At 28.4% G+C, this 23,616-nt stretch overlaps 1 protein-coding gene across 2 annotated transcripts in view; it reads left to right on the top strand.

Annotated features, from left to right (window-relative positions):
- Positions 1-7,363, top strand: part of Acsl (Acyl-CoA synthetase long-chain) — a 41,363-nt gene extending 34,000 nt beyond the window's left edge. For both annotated transcript variants that reach the window (XM_065510661.1, XM_065510660.1), the window contains 9 exons: positions 1,678-2,323; positions 2,395-2,554; positions 2,711-2,885; positions 2,959-3,098; positions 3,168-3,340; positions 3,407-3,516; positions 5,397-5,550; positions 5,616-5,891; positions 5,965-7,363. In XM_065510661.1, coding sequence (XP_065366733.1) covers positions 1,678-2,323; positions 2,395-2,554; positions 2,711-2,885; positions 2,959-3,098; positions 3,168-3,340; positions 3,407-3,516; positions 5,397-5,550; positions 5,616-5,891; positions 5,965-6,119 — 1,989 coding nt within the window. In that variant the 3' untranslated portion in view covers positions 6,120-7,363. The remainder of the gene's footprint in view (positions 1-1,677; positions 2,324-2,394; positions 2,555-2,710; positions 2,886-2,958; positions 3,099-3,167; positions 3,341-3,406; positions 3,517-5,396; positions 5,551-5,615; positions 5,892-5,964) is intronic.
- Positions 7,364-23,616: the final 16,253 nt, after the last annotated feature.

Raw genomic sequence — 23,616 nt, 5'->3', positions numbered from 1 at the left:
TCGGCACAGCCGAATATAGCACTCTTACTTGTTTTAAATGGAACATTTAAACATTAGAAGTACTTTTTTCAGCTACTCTTTAAATGAGTACTTTTTTGAAAACAATAGTGTTAAATGGTACTTTTTTAAATATACTTTTTTGAAAATACTGTATTAAAAATATAAAATGTTTCATTTAAAAAAATAACGTAATTAATAATTTTAATAAAGTAATTTTTTCATAAATATATTCTTAAAGAATTAACTTTTAGCTACTTTTTTAAAAAAAGTATTTTTTTAAAGGTACTTTTTTGAAATCGTAATTTTGTTAAATGGTACTTTTTTAATATACTTTCTTGAAAATACTGTATTAAAAATAACCTTTTGAGGTACTTTTTCTGAAACGGCACTTTTAAATATTCTTTTTAAAAAAGTACTTTTTCGAAAAGTTATTTTTTTTAAATGAAATAGTTTAAAAGTACTTTTTTCATAAATATATTTTTAAAGAATTAAATTTTCAGCTACTTTTTGAAAAAAGTGCTTTTTTGAAATCGTAATTTTGTTAAATGGTACTTTTTTAATATAATTTCTTGAAAATATACTGCATTAAAATAACCTCTTGAGGTACATTTTTTTGAAAACGGTACTTTTCCAAAAAAGTACTTTTTTTTAAAAAAAAGGAAAAAGGAATTTTTTAAATTTATATTTAATAAATATTTCTTTAAAAAATTTAAATTTTTGAGTAGTTTTTGAAAAAAGTACTTTTTTCAAAAATGTTCCTTTTTGAGTAATTTCTTAAAGATTCAGATTTTAAAAGTACTTCTTAGTTACATAATCTTAAAGAACTTTTTTTTTATTGAATCTTCTTAAGATTCTTGTTCAAATTTTTAAAATAATATCCATTTGTAAGTATTGATTATCTAATATTCAATTGTTTTACAATTATATTCCAATTTAGCTTAAATTTAATAAAAACTAAAATAATTTTAATTAAAAAAAAAACAACTGCAATTTAGCTTAAATTTAATAAAAACAAAAAATAATTTTAATTACAAAAAAAAAAAAAATGCAAATATTTTTGTTCTCTCTTAACTAAATGAAAAATTATATTTTTTTCAAAATATATTTAAACAGGCTTTACCAATTAAGGCCACAAATGAGGAAAAGTCAAAATATACCGAGGATGATATTGAGGTTTTGTTAATTTAATATAAAAATTGTTGTAATTGATTGATTTCTTTGCTACTTTCTTAATTTTTACTATATAAAAATACTTGTTTTTTCCTTAAATGGCGGAAACTAACAAGGTGTTGGTTTTATTTTATTTTAAAAAAAATCAGAAAACTTTGTATAAATTCTATTAAATATAAAGCACCATTAAATGTTATTGGGGGAATATTTATAAAAATAAAACAAAACAAGTCCTAAACGGTGAAAGCTCCCAGATTCCAAAAAAAAAAAAATAATAAAGACAAATTTAAGACACCTTTAATAGTTTTCTAAATAAACTACAATATAATTTACACTTTTACTTTAAATGTACAATTTATTTTAACAACATGTTATAAATGTATAATTAAATGTGTTTTTTATTATTATTATAATTATAATTATTGGTTTAGCGTTTCGTTATTTATTTAGTTGGATAAATTTAAAGAATTTATTAATGAATTTTTTTTGGAAAATAAATTTTTTTAGGCAAAAATTATTAGCAATGATGAGGCGGCTCTAACTTATCGCACAACGGAACCACCCAGAGAGACACATATCAAAATGCTGCAGGACAACATAGATACTCTCGAAAAGGTTTTCAATTATGTGGCTAAAACTCACTCCTCGAAACGTTGCCTGGGCACTCGTCAAATTCTCAGCGAAGAGGATGAGCTACAGCCCAATGGTCGTGTCTTCAAGAAATACAATATGGGCGAATACAAATGGAAAAACTTCATAGAGGCTGAACGTATGGCGGCGGCTTTTGGTCGGGGTCTGCGCGAAGTTGGCCAAGAACCTCGCAGGAATATTGTTATTTTCGCTGAAACACGTGCTGAATGGATGATTGCTGCTCATGGCTGTTTCAAACAGTCCATGTCCATTGTTACCGTCTACGCTACTTTGGGTGATGAGGGTGTGGCCCATTGTATTAGTGAAACTGAAGTTACCACTGTCATTACATCGCATGATTTGTTGCCTAAGTTTAAAGTGTTGTTGGACAAGTGCCCTCAAGTCGATACGATTATTTATATGGAAGATCAATTGCATAAAACTGAAACCACTGGCTTTAAGGAGGGCGTTAAGATTTTACCCTTCTCCGAAGTAGTGCGCAAAGGTCAAGAAAGTAAATTTGGTAAGTAGGCTAATAAATGTTTAAAGAAAATTAATTTTTTTTATTGTATTTTTGAATTTCTATTTTTGCAGAAAATGTTCCTCCCAAGGCTGATGATATTGCCATTGTTATGTACACATCTGGCTCAACTGGCACACCCAAGGGCGTCTGTTTGTCACACAAAAATTGCATTGGCACCATGAAGGGTTTCGTTGATATGGTGCCCATTTATCCCGATGATGTTTTAATAGGGTAAGTTAAAGATTTTAAATATATCAGATTTACGGTATTATTTTATATAGAATTTTCCTTGAAAACCTGCATATCTGATTAGTATTGGAAGTAACCGTTTAGATTTTGATAAAATTTTCTTTAAATTTTAATATTTTTATTTAATTTCTTTTACAGCTTTCTTCCATTGGCCCATGTCTTTGAATTGGTGGCCGAAAGTGTTTGCTTAATGACCGGTGTACCCATTGGTTACTCCACACCCTTGACTCTAATCGATACTAGCAGTAAAATCATGCGCGGCTGCAAAGGTGATGCTACTGTTTTGAAACCCACTTGCATGACCACAGTACCGGTTAGTATTTTGTTAAAAATAATTAACGTTTTTAGTGAAACAAATTATTAACTTTGTTGTTATTTATTTACAGCTTATTTTGGACCGCATCTCTAAAGGCATTAACGACAAAGTCAATTCCGGTTCGGCCTTCAAGAAAGCGTTATTCCAATTTTTATATCAATACAAAGTTAAATGGTTCCAAAGAGGTTATGATACTCCTTTAATTGACAAGTAAGTTTAAGCATAAATTTGTTTTAAACTGTAAAATTTAATATCTTTTTATTTTTGCTGTGTTTCCAGATTGGTTTTCAAAAAGGTGGCCAAACTTATGGGCGGTCGTGTACGCATTATGATGTCTGGTGGTGCTCCTCTATCGCCCGATACCCATGAACAAATCAAGACCTGTTTGTGTGTGGATTTGATTCAGGGTTATGGTTTAACAGAAACCACTTCTGGAGCTACTGTTATGGATTGTAAGTTTAGATAGTTGAAAATTACATTATTGAATGAATTTTGACATTTTCTTTTTAAATTTTTAGACCGTGATACCCAATATGGCCGTGTGGGTGCTCCTTTAACCGTCTCCGAAATACGTTTAGTCAACTGGGAAGAGGGTGGCTATAGAATAACCAACAAACCTTATCCTCAAGTAAGTTTTAGTAACAGAAAATATTTTTCAAGAGAAGACAAAGTTTGTGACTCTCCTGAAGCATTGATATTAGCACTATGTACAAATATTTGGTATTATTGAAAACCTTAGGCATAGATGATTAACATTTTTAAGAAAAAATGTATCCTATCAATATTCAGAATAACATTTACCATAAAAACTTAAAATATCTAGATGCAGTGATTTACCGTGAAGCTAAATTTAAAATTTTGTATTAAAAAACAATTTTTTTTACATTTTTAAATAAATCTGAAAATTCTCTTCGAAATTGTGAAACTTTGTTCTTTATGTTGAACAAGTTTAGCTTCAATCGTAGGACCTAATGTTGAACAAATTTAACTTCAATCGTTGGTCTTTATGTTGAACAATTTTAGATTCAATCGTAGGTCTTTATGTTGAACAATTTTAACTTCAATCGTAGGTCTTTATGTTGAACAATTTTAGCTTCAATTGCAGGTCTTTATGTTGAACAATTTTAGCTTCAATTGCAGGTCTTTATGTTGAATAATTTAGCGTTAATCGTAGATTCTTATGTTGAACAATTTTAGCTTCAATCGTAGATCTTTATGTTGAACAATTTTAGGATCAATTGTAGGTCTTTAAGTAGTTCAATCTTAGGTCTTTATGTTGAACAATTTCAGCTTCAATCGCAGGTCTTTATGCTGAACAATTTTAACTTCAATCGTAGGTCTTATATTGAACAGTTTTAGCTTCAATTATTGGACTTTATTTAATTCAATTGTAGCTTCAATAGCAGGTCTTTATGTTGAACAATTTTAGCTTAAATCGCAGGTCTTTATGTTGATCAAATTTAACTTCAATCGTTGGACTTTATTTTGAACAATTTTAGCTTCAATCGTTGGACTTTATGTTGAAAAATTTTAGCTTCAATCGTAGGTCTTTATGTTGAAAAATTTTAGTTTCAATCGGAGGTCTTTATGTTGTACACATTTAACTACAACCGTAAGTCTTTATCGCAGGTCTTTATGTTGAACAATTTTAGCTTAAATCGCAGGTCTTTATGTTGATCAAATTTAACTTCAATCGTTGGACTTTATTTTGAACAATTTTAGCTTCAATCGTTGGACTTTATGTTGAAAAATTTTAGCTTCAATCGTAGGTCTTTATGTTTAACAATTTTAGCTTCAATTGTAGGTCTTTATGTTGAACAATTTTAGCTTTAATCGTAGGTCTTTATGTTGAACAATTTTAGTTTCAATCGGAGGTCTTTATGTTGAACAATTTTAACTACAACCGTAAGTCTTTATGTTGAACAATTTTAACTCCAATTTAGCTTCAATCGCAGGTCTTTATTTAGTTCAATCGTAGGTCTTTATGTTTAACAATTTTAGCTTCAATTGTAGGTCTTTATGTTGAAAAATTTTAGCTTTAATCGTAGGTCTTTATATTGAGAAATTTTAGGTTCAATCGGAGGTCTTTATATTGAACAATTTTAGCTTCAATCGTTTGTCTTTATGTTGAACAATTTTAGCTTCAATCGCAGGTCTTTATGTTGAAAAATTTTAGCATGAATCGCAGGTCTGTATGTTGATCAAATTTAACTTCAATCGTTGGACTTTATATTGAACAACTTTAGCTTCAATCGTAGGTCTTTATGTAGTTTTCATTTTGATTTATTCGGAGGTCTTTATGTTGAAAAATTTTTTCTTCAATCGTAAGTCTCTATGTTGAACAATTTTAACTCCAATTAAGCTTCAATCACAGGTCTTTATTTCTAAGATTTAAATAGGAAACCACAAACTTTTGTCTGCTTTTGTGAAGAGTGAGGGAAGTGTTTGAGTAGAAAAGCATTGTTCTAAATTAAATTTGTAATATAATTTTTGTTTTTTCTTTAATAGGGTGAAGTTTTGGTTGGTGGCGAATGTGTTTCCATGGGCTATTATAAATTGCCCACAAAAACCGCTGAGGAATTCTTTGAAGAGGATGGCAAACGTTGGTTCAAAACCGGTGATATTGGTGAAATGCATCCAGATGGCGTACTTAAAATCATTGGTAAGTAAGAAACCTACCAAAGCAAAGATATTTTTATAAAACAATTTTTGTGTTTCCTCTTACAGACCGTAAAAAGGATTTGGTTAAATTACAAGCCGGCGAATATGTGTCCTTGGGCAAGGTGGAATCTGAATTGAAGACCAGTCCCTTGATTGAAAACATTTGCGTGTATGGTGATCCCACCAAACAATTCACCGTGGCTTTAGTGGTGCCCAATCAAAAGCATTTGGAGGATTTAGCACAACGTCAGGGCTTGGAAAGCAAATCATTTGAGGATCTCTGCTCCAATCCGTTAATGGAAAAGGCGGTCATTAAGGAAATGGCCGAACATGCCAGAAAATGTAAGTTCAACTAAAAAGAAAGCATTAAAAAGGAATAAATTAATTTATCTTTATTATTTTATGTAAATGGCAGGCAAATTACAAAAATACGAAGTACCCGCCGCCATTACTTTGTGCAAAGAAGTTTGGTCACCTGACATGGGTTTGGTAACAGCTGCCTTTAAACTGAAACGCAAAGATATTCAAGATAAATATCAGCACGACATCAATCGCATGTATGCCTCATGAAAGTGACTAAATCATTAGTTTTAGTTTTACTAAACAATACAACAAAACAACCAACAAACCAGCATCTAAATGAAAGTTAAAACTTTATTTGAAATAATAATATTATTAATAACATTTTCTTTTCTTAATTTCACCCTAAAATCTTCTCATACCAAAACCACGTCCTCCCCCCTTCTTCCCCTTTAACTTTCTCCTTGACCTTTAATATAATTTTTTCTTTGAAAACTTTAAATTTTCTTAATTAATTTCATTTAAAACAACCCCTGCCCCCAGCAATATTTAAAACTTTAAAAATACTAAAAAAAAACCTTAAGTAAATAACTTATTTATTTAAAATAAAAAGTAAACAAAACAAAAATTACACAAATAAATTAAACAAAACAAAAACAAACTTATAATTATAAATTACCCTAACAAATGAAAAGAAAACTAGAGAAAAACCTTTAAAAGTAAAAAAAAAAGAAAACCACAAGTAAATTAAAAAAAATTAAACTTGCAAAATTAATAGCATATAAAACAACAAATTAATTTAATGGTTTAATTTAAAACAAAAAACACATGAGAAACAACATAAACAATAATAATAATAACAAAACAACAAAATTAACTTTGTAAAATATTGATCTTTAAACATTTATTATTAATACTATTATTATAACTATAAAAACAAAAGTTCTAAAGTTTTTTTTTTATTAAATTAAATGGAAACAAAATCCAAATATTTTTTGAAATTGAATTTTTTGTTAAATGAATTAATTATTTTTTTCTAAAAATTTAAGTAAGTTTATTAAATGAATACTTTTTTTTTTAAATTTCGTTGAAAAAAGTACCAAATATTTAGTACTTTTTTCATAAAGTTAATTGTTTATTTTAGTTTAAACCACCTTCCTCTTAATTTTTTTTTGTTTTTTAAAAATTATTGTAAATTTTTATTATACAATCATTATTACTATTACTATTTCTATTATTATTATTTTTTATTTTATTTTGAAATTAGCTTTTAGTACTAATTGCAAATTGTTATTAATTAAGTGTATTAAGTACTTTTTTTTTTTAAATAGTAAAGCTAAATTTAAGATTTAGTACTAAACAGTTAAAATGTTTGAACATTTTATTGTTTATTATTATTTTTCTTTTTAGAGAAGACTTAAGAAAGAGCCAGTAATTTTTAATAAAAACAAGAGAAAAACATAAAAAATAAATGAATAAATTATAAAAAAAAAATAAACACAAAAAACATGTAATCGCATTGTTTTTATTTCCAAACTAGAATAGATAATTTTGACAATGAAAAGTTCAAGGTTTCTGAGTACTGAAGGCTATATAAAAGTATGTGCTAATACCGAATACTTTAGAACTTGCCATTGTCTTTATTTAAATACCGAAATTAATAAAAAGAGAAAAAAATATGTTTATAGGACCTTTATGTAGAACAATTTTATCTTTAATAGTTTGTCTGTTGAACAATTTTAGCTTCAATCGGAGGTATTTATATAGAACAATTTTAGCTTCCTACTAATCTTTATATTGAACCATTTTAGCTTTAATCGTAGTTCTTTATATTGAAAAATTTTAGCTTCAATCGTAGGTCTTAATGTAGTAAAATTTTAGTTTCAATCGTAGGTCTTTATGTTGAACAATTTTAGCTTCAATCGAAGGGTTTACATATATTGAACAATTTTAGTTTCAATCGTAGGTCTTTATGTTGAACAATTTTAGCTTCGATTGTAGGTCTTTATATTGAACAATTTCAGCTTCAATCGGAGGTCTTTATATTGAACAATTTTAGCTTCAATCGTTGGTCTTTATGATGAAGAATTTTAGGTCTTTCTTTAGTTAAATTTTATCTTCAATCGGATGTCTTTATGTTGAACAATTTTCGGTTCGATCGTAGGTCTTTATGTTGAACAATTTTAGCTTCAAACGGAGGTCTTTATATAGAATAATTTTAGCTTCAATCGTAGGGCTTCTGTAGTTAAATTTTAGCTTCAATCGTTGGTATTTAAATAGTTAAAATTTTGCTTCAATCTTAGATCTTTATGTTGTTAAATTTAAGTTTGGGCCTTTTCGGAAATGCATCACTGCGCTGCATTTGATGCGCATCTGTGATTAGTTTGCGATGCTCATGCAAATCAGCTGATACTGATGCGCAGACAATGCATCAGCCATTTTTGTGATGCTTGTTTGATGGGTTTTTACGCATCATATGTTTCACTGTTGCTTTTTAGAACTCATGAATGAATGTACTGCGCATCAGATGCAGCGCAGTGATGCATTTCCGAAAAGGCCCTTTCAATCGTAGGTCTTTATTTAGTTCAATTTTAGCTTAAATCGTAAGTCTTTATGTTGAACAATTTTAGCTTCGATCGTGATATTTTTTTGTTAAATAATTTTAACTTCAATCGTAGGTCTTAATGTTAAACATTTTTTGCTTCAATCGTAGGTCTTTTTGTTGAACAATTTTAGCTTCAATAGAAGGTCTTTATGATGAACAATTTTAGCTTCAATCGGAGGTCTTAATATTGAACAATTTTAGCTTCAATCGTAGGGCTTTATGTTGTTCAATTTGAGCTTTAATCGTAGGTCTTTCTTGAGTACAATTTTAGCTTCAATCGTATGTCTTTATGTTGAACAATTTTAACTTCAATCGTAGGTCTTTATATTGTTAAATTTTAGCTTTAATGGGAGGTCTTTATGTTGAAAAATTTTAGCTTCAATCGTAGGTCTTTATGTTGAACAATTTTAGCTTCGATCGTGATATTTTTGTTAAATAATTTTAGCTTCAATCGTAGGTCTTTATGTTAAACATTTTTTGCTTCAATCGTAGGTCTTTTTGTTGAACAATTTTAGCTTCAATAGAAGGTCTTTATGATGAACAATTTTAGCTTCAATTGGAGGTCTTAATATTGAACAATTTTAGCTTCAATCGTAGGGCTTTATGTTCTTCAATTTGAGCTTTAATCGTAGGTCTATCTTGAGTTCAATTTTAGCTTCAATTGTATGTCTTTATGTTTGAACAATTTTAACTTCAATCGTAGGTCTTTATATTGTTCAATTTTAGCTTTAATGGGAGGTCTTTGTGTTGAAAAATTTTAGCTTCAATCGTAGGTCTTAATGTTCAACAATTTTAGCTTCGATCGTAGGTCTTTATGTTGAAATGTTTTAGCTTCAATCGTAGGTCTATATGTTCAACAATTTTAGCTTCAATGGAAAATTTTAGCTTCAATCGTAGATTTTCATGTTGTTAAATTTTAGCTTCAATCTTAGGTCTTTATGTTGAAAAATTTTAGCTTCAATAGAAGGTCTTTATGATGAATAATTTTAGCTTCAATCGGAGTTCTTAATATTGAACAATTTTAGTTTCAATCGTAGGTCTTTATGTTCAACAATTTTAGCTTCAATCGCAGGTCTTTATGTTGAACAATTTTAGCTTCAATCGTGATAAGTAAGAGCTATATTCGGCTGTGCCGATTCTGATTTACCAAATTATACTTTTAAATATATACAATTTTAAATATTTTTAGGCAAACAAAATTAAAAAAAAAATTGACTTTATTTTTTTTTTTTTAAAAAATTGTTGATTTTATTTTTTGAAAAAAAATTTAGAATTTATTTTTTGAAAATAATTTAAAAACAAATTTTTTTTTTGCTGAAAAAAAAAATTTGGGGTAAAAAATATTTTTCCCGATTTTGACCAATTGTAGGTCCGACTAACTTTGTCTATATTAATGACTTAGTTAAAATCGTGGTTGTGCCGGTTTTTTCTTATATCTCAGCCATTTGTGGGCCAATTTGTCGACCGAGCCGGAAGAATTCCCGATATATTGATGTATGAAATATAAAAAATGTGGAAATTACTAATGGAATGACAAACTTGTATATACCGTTGTCACTACTCATGGTGAAGGGTATAATAAAGTGTATTGGCTACTGTACACATCCCAAGTAATTCAGATTAGAGTCAATTGTCTCTTTAGTATCACTAAGTAGTCTAGAGTTAGTCACTTTAAACATTGTTGCAATAACCCGCCTACAAAATATGCAACACCACAACTGTTGGTTGTTGTATATTTTCGCTACTTTTCCAAACTAATTTATTCTCTCTGAATACTAGACCTTTTAATGTGTTTCTTTTCTCCCATAACCAGCAATATTATAAATTATTATAGCATACTTTTAGGCTATTTTTATATAACAATTCATATTTAAGCATATTTAATGTTCTAACCTTTTGTTGATCGTTCTTGTTCTAGTTATGACCATAAAAAAATACCCATAAATGTTTATTTTTTTTTATTCGTTTTTGGAAATTTATTATTATTTTTAATGCAGCCAATAAATTTTCAAACAAAATGTTCAGTTTTATTTGTAGCGATGTTTTACATTCAACAACAATTCGTTAGAGACGCAATATGAAATAAAAATAACAACTTTTAAACATAAAATAACAAAATTTTGGGTTATTTATAGCTGAAAAATATATACTACTATCGTAAGTTTTATGTGTGAGAACTTCCACTACATGTGAGTTCAAATTATGAATTATACCTTTTTAGCGGGATTTATGTTTGGCGTTATAGCGTCTTTTTTATGGCCAAAATACCAACAAACTTGTGCTAAAGGACTGGTTTGGTTTGGTTTTTTTTTTTTGTCTTTCTTGAACTCTTGAATTGTATAAACTGTCCAATGCAGTGTGTACTCTTTAGCAAAACTAAAGCTCAGAGAAAATTGTTGGTAAAAATTAAAAAAATAAAGGGAATACATCATGGCTAAGAATATTGAGAAAATAAATACTACGAAATCTTTTGGCTCCAAAAAAACATACAATTCTGGAAATTCAATTTCGCCAAACATTTTCAATATTTTAAAAAAACGATTTTATAGACCAAAATTATTCATCTGAAATTGTAGCAACTTGACTCCTTTTCATATTCATGTTAATCCTTCTATTACTAATTTTCATTCCTTGAGTGTATTTTTTATATTCCACCGTTCGCACTTAAAATATGATGATGGTAACGAGGACATATTTTTGTGAAGTATATAATTTATGTTTTATGATCTTTTTGTACCATATACAATATTAATATGTGAGTGTGTTTTATTTACAAGGTATTTTTATGGCATATTTCTCATATTAAATTTATATATATGTAAGGATATTTTTCTTTTGTTACAAAAACAATTTAAATATTTGAATTTTATTAAAGATTTCATTCAATTATTATGAATACCATGTTTTTCTAACACAACAAGCAAGTAAAAGTATGCTATATATTTGTATACTTATTAATATCTATTTAAATCAGATGATAGATTTGTTTTTTAATCAAAATCATATGAATTATTTTGATATTTAAATAAAAAAAGGAAAGTTTTAGTCATAATGTTGTGATTTGAATTCTTTGTTAAATTTTAGGCGATACACATATTAAACTCCAAAAATATTAGCATACTTATCGGGGTATTACAAATGCATGCAACAATTTTTATAAACAAAATTTTAGGTGCCGGCTCCAAAGCAAAAATATGTACTGAATATTTGAGCAAAATCTGAACTTTTCATCTTGGGGGTCAAAGTTCAACGTTGTCCAATATTTGGAATATTGAAAAAATGTAAATTGAATTTTCTGTACTAAATATTTCAGCAAAGTGATTCATGTCTATCCATGTCACCTTTTTGGAATTCAAAATTAAGTGGTTTTAAAATGTGTCATTTAAATTGAATGAGAGTAAAAATTATTTAAGAATTTCAATATTGTTATAAGTAGAGAATTATGAAAACTACTTACCTAATTGAATTTCCCTTTTATTTTATCAGATTTTGTTAATGAAAAATTAAATGTTTAAAATTTGTTTAACAATATATTTGCCCAATTCACAATTGGTGTCGTAGCGTTGTATCGTTGTATGTCGTATTTTTTTTTATTAATGTTTTGTTTTTGTTTCGAAAAATTTGTTTCAAAAATATTTATGACATACAATGCTACAACACTACAATATCAATTGTGAATTGGGCAATTAAAAAATTTAAATTGGAGTCTAGTCACAGTCTAATCCATAGCCTAGTTCATAGTTTAATGCATACGTTAGACCATGGTCTATCGTATAGTCATAGTCTAGTCATAGTCTAGTTCAGAGCCTAGTCCATAGTCTAGTCCATAGTCTTGAACATAGTCTAGTCCATAGTCTAATCCATAGTCTAGTCCATAGTCTAGTCCATAGTCTAGTCCATGGTTTAGTCCATAGTCTAGTTCATAGTCTAGTCCATAGTTTAGTCCAAAGTCTAGTCCATAGTTTAGTTAATAGTCTAGAACATAGTCTAGTACAAATTTTAGTCCATAGTCTGTCCATAGTCTAGTCCATAGTCTAGAACATAGTATAGTCATTGTCTAGTTCAGAGTCTAGCCATTAGTCTAGTCCATAGTCTTGAACATAGTCTAGTCCATAGTCTAGTCCATAGTTTAGTCCAAAGTCTAGTCCATCGTCTAGTCCATAGGTTAGTCCATAGTCTAGAACAAAGTCTATCCAAATTTTAGTCCATAGTCTGTCCATAGTCTAGTCCATAGTCTAGTCCATAGTTTAGTCCATAATTTAGTCCATAGTTTAGTCCATAATCTAGTCCATGGTTTAGTCCATAGTCTAGTTCATAGTCTAGTCCATAGTTTAGTCCATAGTTTAGTTAATAGTCTAGAACATAGTCTAGTCCAAATTTTAGTCCATAGTCTTGCCATAGTCTTGCCATAGTCTGTCCATAGTCTAGTCCATAGTCTAGAACATAGTATAGTCATAGTCTAGTCCATAGTCTAGTCCATAGTCTAGTCCATAGTTTAGTCCAAAGTCTAGTCCATAGTCTAGTCCATAGGTTAGTCCATAGTCTAGAACATAGTCTAGTCCAAATTTTAGTCCATTGTCTTGCCATAGTCTGTCCATAGTCTAGTCCATAGTCTTGTCCATAGTCTAGTACATAGTCTAGTCCATAGTTTAGTCCATAGTTTAGTCCATAGTTTAGTCCATAGTTTAGTCCATAATCTAGTCCATAGTTTAGTTAATAGTCTAGAACATAGTCCAGTCCAAATTTTAGTCCATAGTCTTGCCATAGTCTGTCCATAGTCTAGTCCATAGTCTAGAACATAGTATAGTCATAGTCTAGCCAATAGTCTAGTCCGTAGTCTTGAACATAGTCTAGTCCATAGTATAGTCCATAGTCTAGTCCATAGTCTAATCCATAGTCTAGTCCATAGTCTAGTCCATAGTTTAGTCCATAATATAGTCCATGGTTTAGTCCATAGTCTAGTTCATAGTCTAGTCCATAGTTTAATCCAAAGTCTAGTCCATAGTTTAGTTAATAGTCTAGAACATAGTCCAGTCCAAATTTTAGTCCATAGTCTTGCCATAGTCTGTCCATAGTCTAGTCCATAGTCTAGAACATAGTATAGTCATAGTCTAGCCAATAGTCTAGTCCGTAGTCTTGAACATAGTCTAGTCCATAGTATAGTCCATAGTCTAGTCCATAGTCTAATCCATAGTCTAGTCCATAGTCTAGTCCATAGTTTAGTCCATAATATAGTCCATGGTTTAGTCCATAGTCTAGTTCATAGTCTAGTCCATAGTTTAATCCAAAGTCTAGTCCATAGTTAAGTTAATAGTCTAGAACATAGTCTAGTCCAAATTTTAGTCCATAGTATTGCCATAGTCTGTCCATAGTCTAGTCCATAGTCTAGAACATAGTCTAGTCCATAGTCTAATCCATAGTCTAGTCCATAGTGAAGTCCATAGTCTAGTCCATAGTCTAGTCCATAGTCTAGTCCATAGTCTAGTCCATAGTTTCGTCCATAATATAGTCCATGGTTTAGTCCATAGTCTAGTTCATAGTCTAGTCCATAGTTTAATCCAAAGTCTAGTCCATAGTTAAGTTAATAGTCTAGAACATAGTCTAGTCCAAATTTTAGTCCATAGTCTTGCCATAGTCTGTCCATAGTCTAGTCCATAGTCTAGAACATAGTCTAGTCCATAGTCTAATCCATAGTCTAGTCCATAGTGAAGTCCATAGTCTAGTCCATAGTCTAGTCCATAGTCTAGTCCATAGTCTAGTCCATAGTTTAGTCCATAATATAGTCCATGGTTTAGTCCATAGTCTAGTTCATAGTCTAGTCCATAGTTTAATCTAAAGTCTAGTCCATAGTTAAGTTAATAGTCTCGAACATAGTCTAGTCCAAATTTTAGTCCATAGTCTTGCCATAGTCTGTCCATAGTCTAGTCCATAGTCTAGAACATAGTATAGTCATAGTCTAGCCAATAGTCTAGTCCATAGTCTAGTCCATAGTCTAATCCATAGTCTAGTCCATAGTCTACTCCATAATCTAGTCCATAGTTTAGTCCATAATCTAGTCCATGGTTTAGTCCATAGTCTAGTTCATAGTCTAGTCCATAGTTTAATCCATAGTCTAGTCCATAGTCTAGTCCATAGTTTAGTTAATAGTCTAGAACATAATCTAGTCCAAATTTTAGTCCATAGTCTTGCCATAGTCTGTCAATAGTATAGTCCATAGTCTATAGTATAGTCATAGTCTAGTTCAGAGTCTAGTCAATAGTCTAGTCCATAGTCTAGAACATAGTATAGTCATAGTCTAGTTCAGAGTCTAGTCAATAGTCTAGTCCATAGTCTTGAACATAGTCTAGTCTATAGTCTAGTCCATAGTCTAATCCGAAGTGTAGTTCATAGTCTAGTCCATAGTCTAGTCTATAATCGAGTCCATTGTCTAGTTCATAGTATATTCCATAGTTTAGTCCAAAGTCTAGTCCATAGCCTAGTCCATAATCTAGTCCATAGTCTAGTCCATAATCCGGTCCAAAGTCTAGCTCATAGTCTAGTCTATAACCTAGTCCATAGTCTAGTACATATTCTCGTCAACAGTTTAGTCAAAGTCTAGCTCATAGTCTAGTCTATAACCTAGTCCATAGTCTAGTACATATTCTCGTCAACAGTTTAGTCAAAGTTTAATCATAGTCTAGTCCATAGTATAGTCCACCGTTTAGCCATAGTTTAGTCATAGTCCAGTTCATAGTCTAGTCATAGCTTAGGTATAGCTTAGTCATTGTTTAGTCATAGTTTAGTCATAGTTTAGTCATAGTTTAGTCATAGTTTAGTCATAGTTTAGTCATAGTTTAGTCACAGTTTAGTAATTATTTAGTCATAGTTTAGTCATAGTTTAGTCATAGTTTAGTCATAGTTTAGTCATAGTTTAGTCATAGTTTAGTCATAGTTTAGTCATAGTTTAGTCATAGTTTAGTCACAGTTTAGTAATTATTTAGTCATAGTTTAGTCATAGTTTAATCATAGTTTAGTCACAGTCTTTCATATTTACTAACATTTAATCCGCCGTTAAACATATAACAAAATGTTTGCATACTTTTAGGTTTATTATAAAAATATTTTAAATACTTTTCCCTTAAAGAGATTTACTAACAAAAATCATTTTGGAATTATATAGAATCCTGCACATTGAACATTTATTAAGTTTTTATACTGCTTCTGATGATTTCTGCGAAAGACTACTAAATATTAATTCGATTTTATAAAATTTTCTTTCATATCTCTAGGATTGCACTTTATTTGCCAATAAAAATCTATCCATAAACCATTGACTGAGAGGATTAAGTATAAATTATTCTAAAGTATATTTGTAAAAGTCATAAAACATAAAAACAGAATACGACAATATCGGAAAATAAAAAGGTCGCTAGGAAATTTAAACAAAAAAAGTAAATATATAAATTAAAAGTGTTTTTCGTATGTAAACCTCAAACAAAATTTTCCTTTTATTGCTTGAGATTTTTTGTAAAAAATATTATTTCCCATGGGGTTTGTTTCAAAGTGATGGTATGTGACTTTATTGCTACTTTAGAGATTTATATATTTTATATGTATTATCGCTGTGTGTCAGTCTGTCACAGTCTATTAGTTTTATTATGTGAACTGTACTTATAAAACTCTGTTCTGTAACCAATAACAAAAATTGTCTCTGTTTTGGTGTATGTAATAATAAAATAACAACTACAACAAATATATTTGTCATATTTTAACATCAATATAACAAGACTTTAGTAAGTAATTTTAAGAACATAAATATTTAATAGAAAATATAATATTGTATGTATGAAGAGAAAAGAAACAAATATTTATTATGAGCAAAATGAAGGAAAAGATAAAAAAATAGCTATGAATTTATAAAATATTTATGCAGCCTAAAAGTAGACAATAGTTTTGTAAGCATAATAAATGCAACATAAAGTAGACTGCACATTATAATATATTACAATTACATTTTGAGCTTAAAACTATGCTTGTTCATTACATAAGCAGTTACAGCCCCAAAACTATGCATTAATATTGCTTAACATTTAAGGAAAGCCTGCAATAACCAGCTGTGTTTGGCTTATAATACAGTCATAATATTTTTGCTGTTAATAAACCATAATGTTGTTTGAATTTGTTGTGTCAATATTGATCAGTTTATGGCCATGTTTATTTAGTAGCTAAACTTTGTAGATAGTTTTAGCCACAGACACCTATACACAGAACAAACACTTAGAATCTCATACACATACTTTCTAACAAAAAACTTGAGACATGAAGTGACATGAAAAGCTTTAACTTGTACCAATACTTGTGGCTGTTGTTTACACTCAGTAAAACAAATAGACACACACACAGACGACAAGAAGAAAATAAGTCAGGCATTTATGAAGATAATATAGATAACGAAGAAATAGAAAAAAAAAATAGAAAATAAACATAACAAAACATTCATCTAGATGTGAGCTCCCACCTCCCACTGTCAAGTGTACTTAATGTTTATGCTATCCATCCTTTATTACTTGTACTCAGTACTTTTCTCGGTATAACACAGTGCAACAAGAAAATAAGATAACCATAGAAGGACACCACTACGTAATAAAAGACCTCCCAGTTTTGCCCAAAGTCATGCATATTTTTCATTTTCGCAAAAAAGTGATAATTTTCTCAGGCTCATATCTAGCAAACAGTTCGGAATTTAGATTTATTCTCTGAGGCAAAGTTGTAGCCTATGTGATGAAGAAAAAAAATTGTGAACATATAAAATCAAAACAACTTCATCTTCAAGATCAAAATCACAAAAAACTTAAAAAAAATCGATTTTTTTTTAACTTTTTTCCCCTGTTCAGTTCCAAAGGTAGCAAACCGTTCAAAATTCATGGAAACAATCAACTACAAAAATGTACCTAAGATCTTAATAAACAACTTTCTAGAACATATGAACTTCCTAGGAATGATTCTTAACACCGTTTTGGTAGGTCAATATAAGTTAGGATATAAACTATTAAATTATAATAAACTAAAGCATACTTTCGGCAGCTTTAAACAAATTTATTTCGAATTTTTTAAAGTTTTTTGCGATTTTGATCTTGAAGATGAAGTTTTTTGATAATATTCATAATATTTGTTCTTTATGACAAAGGCTACAAGTGACTACACTCTAGATTACTTAGATACACTTAAGTGACAATTGTCTTCAATCTAGATTACCCGGGATGTATAAAGTAACCAATTGTCTTCTATTTGCACTACAAAGACCGCATACATGTCAAATGACCCAAAATATATAAATTGGAGTAGCCAAGTAAATCTATATATATAAAAATGAAATGGTGCATGTATGTAATGTCATCACGTGAGAACGGCTGGAGCGATTTGGCTGATTTTTTTTTTATTCGATTCGAAATTTTCAGGAGATGGTTTGTAAAGAAAAAAATTCAACAATTCCGGTCAACAAACTCGAAAATTATTTTTTTTTGTGACCAGACAACTGTAATAAAAAAGCTCCCTAAAGTATGCAGTACAAATTTAGATATTTTATTGTGCGTGGGTTGGAGAAACTTGAAGAACTAACATTAGTAAATGCTACCGGGCGAAGCCGGGGCGATCAACTAGAGAATTTTGCTTTTTGCTGAAAACTATACCATGATTGTACAAGAGTATACTTGTTCTAATTATTACATATTAATCATACGTACCCAGGGTCCATGAGAAAAATACCAAAGTCACTGATATAGGTATGTACTTTTGTTTAATATTAATTATTTAAAAAAAACTTGCTAAGAATAAAGATTACTTTTCATTAATCCAGTCTTAGAAACGTCAAAGCAAAAGTTGTCAATTGCCATTTATAATACAGCAGGGTAATTTCCCAAGTAAATATATCCCGTATGTATGTAAATATAACTGACACATTTATCCTTATATATTAATACTGTTTATTTATCAAATATTGTTGCCCTCAAGTGCAGTCAATTGAAATGAAAAGCAGAAAAAAATCTACTTTTACGCAAACAAACTCCTACACAAAGCAAATGTAAAGAGTGATATAATGAGGATAATGATTAGAGGATAAAAGGTAACTTATAGATACATTCATTTACATACGTTACTTTGAAAATTAAACAAAATAATGGAAGGAGGATTATAGAAAACATACCTAATTTTTCAATTAACTATTTGAAGGACTAAGCTTGACCATTAATAATATCTTTTCAGTTTAAATTCAATCATCACAATGCTCAATAATTTATGGGGAATTTCTGAAAAGTTTTTGGGAATTTAAAATTTTAAATGTAGTAACCTAAATTCTATTGTCGTATGTCGCAATTATTTCAGAGGAAAAATATATAAAAAAATTCAAATGAAAAACGGGGAACTCTTAAAATATTTTAGGAATTTGAAAATTTTAGCAGGGAAAAGAATTACTACAGCAATTTTTATTGTTTCGATTAAAACCGGACCAAAGAAATCAAAAATATTTTTTGGGGGATTTTTAAAATTTGTTTGGGAATTTTTAATTTTAATTTTATTTAAACTTAAAGAAAATTCTACTTGTCTCAATTATTTTATAAATGTTTAATAAAACCGGAAAATTTGCAATTTATTTTGGGAATTTTAAATATTTTATTGAAGGTTTTTATAAGCAAATTTTCCTTCTCCAAGCATTTAATTATTTATTAGAATAAAAATATAATAATATTTTAGATGTAAGGTAGTATAACCAATTCTCTGTAATCTAAGTTTTAAAAGAATGATTTATTGCAATTTTTAAAAAATTAAAAAAAAAATTCGAATGCAAAACGGGTAACTCTTGAAATATTTTAAGAATTTGAAATTTGTTGTTTGAAATGTGTTGTTATATAAAAATTACTACCGCAATTTTTATTGTTTCGGACCAAAAAAATAAAAAATTTTTTTAGGGGGATTTTTCAAATTTGTTTGGGAATTTTAAATTTTAATTTTATATAATCTTAAAGAACTTGTCTCAATTATCTTGTCTCAATTATTTTATAAATGTTTAAAAAAACCGGAAATTTTTTTTTGGGAATTTTTAATTTTAATATTCCCAAATTAAAACAAACAGGTAAAAGATTTATATTCGGCAGTGCCGAATCTTATATACCCTTCACCAAATTATACTTCAAAATAAAAATCTTAAATATTTTTAGGTAAACAAAATAAATTTTTTTTCCAAAGTTGTTTTATTCATTTTTTGGAAAAATAAATTTTTCGATTTGTTTTTTTAATTTATTTTTTTTTAAATTTTAAACATTTTTTTTTTAATATTTAGCGAAAAAAAATTGTTAATGAACAAAAAAATTCTCACGAAGGTGAAGGGTATTAAAAATGGAAATTTTAATTTAAATTTCAAACACAATTGTATTTAACTCAATTATTTTAGAAGTACAAGATCATAAATCTCAAATCAAATTATAAATATATATAAAAAAACAGGAAAATTTAAAAAATTATTTGGGAATTTTTTAATTTTAAAATTCCTAAATTCAACAAAATTTGGGAATTTTAATTTCAATCTCATATAAAATTATAAATATTTAAAAAAAAACGGAAAAAGTAAAAATTATTAATTGGAGATTATTTGAAATTTTTTGGGAATTTGAAATTTTGGTAGAGAAAATAAAAGAAGAAAATAAAGAAGATTATCATTCTTTTTAAGTATTGCAACACTAAATGTTTAAGCTGCTAACATTAACATCGAAAGCTCTAGAATTCGAATATACGAGTTTTGACCGTTAAGAACAATCTAGGCTACTCAAATGATGATGGTACTGTCTATAAATAGTGGCAGAGCTAACAGTCGTTAGTGAGTCCAATTTTAAGCATCGTTAAGTATCAGCGTGTATAAAACACTGAGTGATTATTTAAACTGTTGTTGTTGAACATTTTAAATAATTAAAGAGTTGTTACAAATTTTAAACTATCAAACTGCTTTTATTTGCAATCAAAAGCATCCGATTTATTGAAAGGAAATTTAATTTAAACCACGTTTTTAAAAGGTAAAAACGTAACAATGTATTCTGGGTCCTAATAAGATTCTAAGACGATCAAGATATGTCCGTCTGTCTGTTGAAAACACGATACGGCCCAAATCAAAGGGGTAGCTGGCAGAAATAATCTCTGTTGATAAGGTTTGTTTGGTATTGAAAATGTCCAATATCAGTCCACGATTTCAACTAGCCCCCATAAAACGTGCACGCGGAATACTATTTGTGCAGTCATTAATATGTTGATTATGCGGAAATCCTGATAAAATTTTACACAAATTAGTTCAAAGTAGTCTGAAAAAATACTGTAAAGTATGGCGAAAATCGGGAAACTTTTGTACCTAGTGCCCACACAAGGTCCCCTCAGAAAATTATTTGAACATTCATAATTGTCTTATAATAATATCGCGATTAAATTGGACATAAACAAGTTTTATATGAACCTAAATCTTTCTATCAAAGATCTGTGAGAATCGGTCCATAATTAAATACAAAACATTATTATTAAATTGGGGATTATTTAAATATTGGCAAAGGTAACGAAAAAAGTTAAATTTGTTGATAAAAAAAAATCCGAAGAAACACAAAAATATTTTTTTTTGGTAATTTTTATAATTAAATAGTTTTAGTTTAGTTTATAATTCCTTTTTTTTAAATCAATGAAAAGTAAATTTTTTATTTTTTTTCAATTCACAATTTTTTTTTTAAAAATTGGGATTTTTAAATTTTAAAATAATCAAATTATTTTGGAGATGAATAACCGAAATATTTCAAGATTTTGTAAAAAAAAATATTTTTTGGGGATTTTTATAATTTGTTTGGGAATTTAAAATTATTTATAGAGAATTTTTTAAAAAATATTGGGATCTTAAAATTTTAAACCAAGGCTTTTTAAAACAATATTAATACCACGAAAATTATATGTCTCAGTAATTTTAGAGGTAAATTAAATATCGGGAAATCTCAAATTATTTCAGGAATTTTAAATGTTTAATTGGGATACTTAGGAATAATTATTAAATTGATTTCGGAATTTAAAATTTTAGAAGCAGAATTATTGAATTTCGAAAATAACGATTGTTTCAGAAAAATTTAAAAAAAAATTATAAAACCTTTTTGGAAGCAAAGAAATAATATTGAAATCAAGGAAATGTGACTTTTTTATTTTCTAAGTAATTAAAATTAAAAAAAATTCAAAACTAATCACAACAAGTGTTATTTTTATTTTCCCATAGTTTTTTTTACTAATACATTCCCACAACTAAAGTTTTTGACAACTGAGTTAGGCTTTGTCTTCAGAGTTTCCACTTTATGTATATTTATCTATGTTTTAAGCGTTGAAACCTATAAAAAATGTTAATCCCAAAGAAAATAGTACTTGTTAAGTAGAACTAATACTAATAAATGTTTACAACTTAAATTTTTGACAACTGAGTTAGGCTTTGTCAGTAGAGTTTTCGATCTAAAAACAATATAATTCTCAAAGAGAATAGAACTTGTTGAGTGGAGTTAAATAAATAAAAAATCCAAATATTATTTATAATTGGGGATTATTTAAATATAGGAACAAAATAAAAATATTTTTATATAATTTTTTAAAAAATATTTAATTAAAGGAAAATTGTATTGTAATTTATTTAATTATTTCCTGTGTAAAATTAAAAATTAACTTTCAAGATTGCCCTTGTAATCTTAGACGACAAAAATGAAGAGGAAAGTGGTCCAAATGTCGTCATTGTCGCCTATTTAATCGTTGATTACAAAATGCAAATCAATGTCCTTCATAATATAGAAAACACTGTAAGAAATTAGAATAACTTTAAACAAAGTAAGTAGTTCTAAATTTTATTATTTATTTGCATAATTATATCATAAAACTTGTTGTTGTTCACTTGTTGACAAACAAATTTATTCCAAGTATTTTATATTTTTCTTGATTTTACTAAACAATTTCTACTTTCAGTTTTCTTTGAAGGCCACTTGCTATATATTTTTTCCTATTAGTTTACTACTTTGTACAACTATAAGCGCCATTAAATTATTATTTTCTAAGTTTTGAAATTGTCAGTCACTGATATTGATAAGGTAACAAGAGACATTGACATACAATGCAAGCAAATAGACAGTGGAGTGAAATAGAAAAATTTTCTGTTAGAAGAAGTTTCTTACTTACGAACCCTTTGTAATGCTAAGGGAGGGCAATTGGCTACTTTACGTAATGCTGTTATAGGATATCGTATCCCTAAGTAAATTTGCTTACATTTTACTGGAGGTAGTTGGGAGTTAGGTCTGTCAAACGAAGTACATTCACCTTGTCTATTTTACACCAGTTACCAAACTGTCTATTTGTAATCTATGCGTTGCAATTGGCTTCTTCTTAAGTCACGCTGGTAATAAAATAAAATTAGCTAATTCGGTAAACAATGGTCACAATAAATGCTGGGTAAAACTAGTAAATTATCCAGAAGTGCTGAGTAATTAAAACATTTAGAGGACGACGAGTGGTATGAGTAATATAAATTGATCAGCAGATACAATAAACTAAATATTTGTTATGAATAAGAAATATGAATTTTAAATTATAAAATTTATATTAATTTTCTTTAATTCCTCAACTACTGTAACAACTTATGTTCATAAATATAGTATTTGTAATCTGTATATATAATAGTAACGTAACTGAGTGACTGACTGATTCATTATCACCAGCCCAAAAACCGAAATGTAGAGACATGGAATTTAGACTATAGGTCCTATGTAAATTCACTAAGAAGGGATTTTTGAAAAAGTGAAATTTACAGGGTAAAAACGGGTGAATTCGGTAACCTTATGTCTTCTATATTAATATATATAAAAACAAAATTTTAATTGCATTTATATCTAATTAAAAAATTAGTTGACAGGTGTTTGGTACTTTTTTAAAATTCGAACATTTTAGGGAAGGAAACGGGTAAAAACTGTAATTTGGTACTTTTTTTCTGCATGGCGCAGCCAATTTCAAGCCAATAAACCTATAAATAAATTTCAAATCGTTTTCTATACTCAATAAAAAGTAACAAATAAAAGTTTGGTACTTTTTGGAAATTCAAACAATTAAGTGTTCAAATTTTTGGTACTTTTTTTTCCATAA

Source organism: Calliphora vicina, chromosome 5 (assembly GCF_958450345.1).
Source record: "Calliphora vicina chromosome 5, idCalVici1.1, whole genome shotgun sequence".
NCBI lineage: Eukaryota > Metazoa > Arthropoda > Insecta > Diptera > Calliphoridae > Calliphora > Calliphora vicina.
The sequence above is the reverse complement of the archived record's forward strand: the minus strand, read 5'-3'. Positions and strand labels throughout refer to the sequence as shown.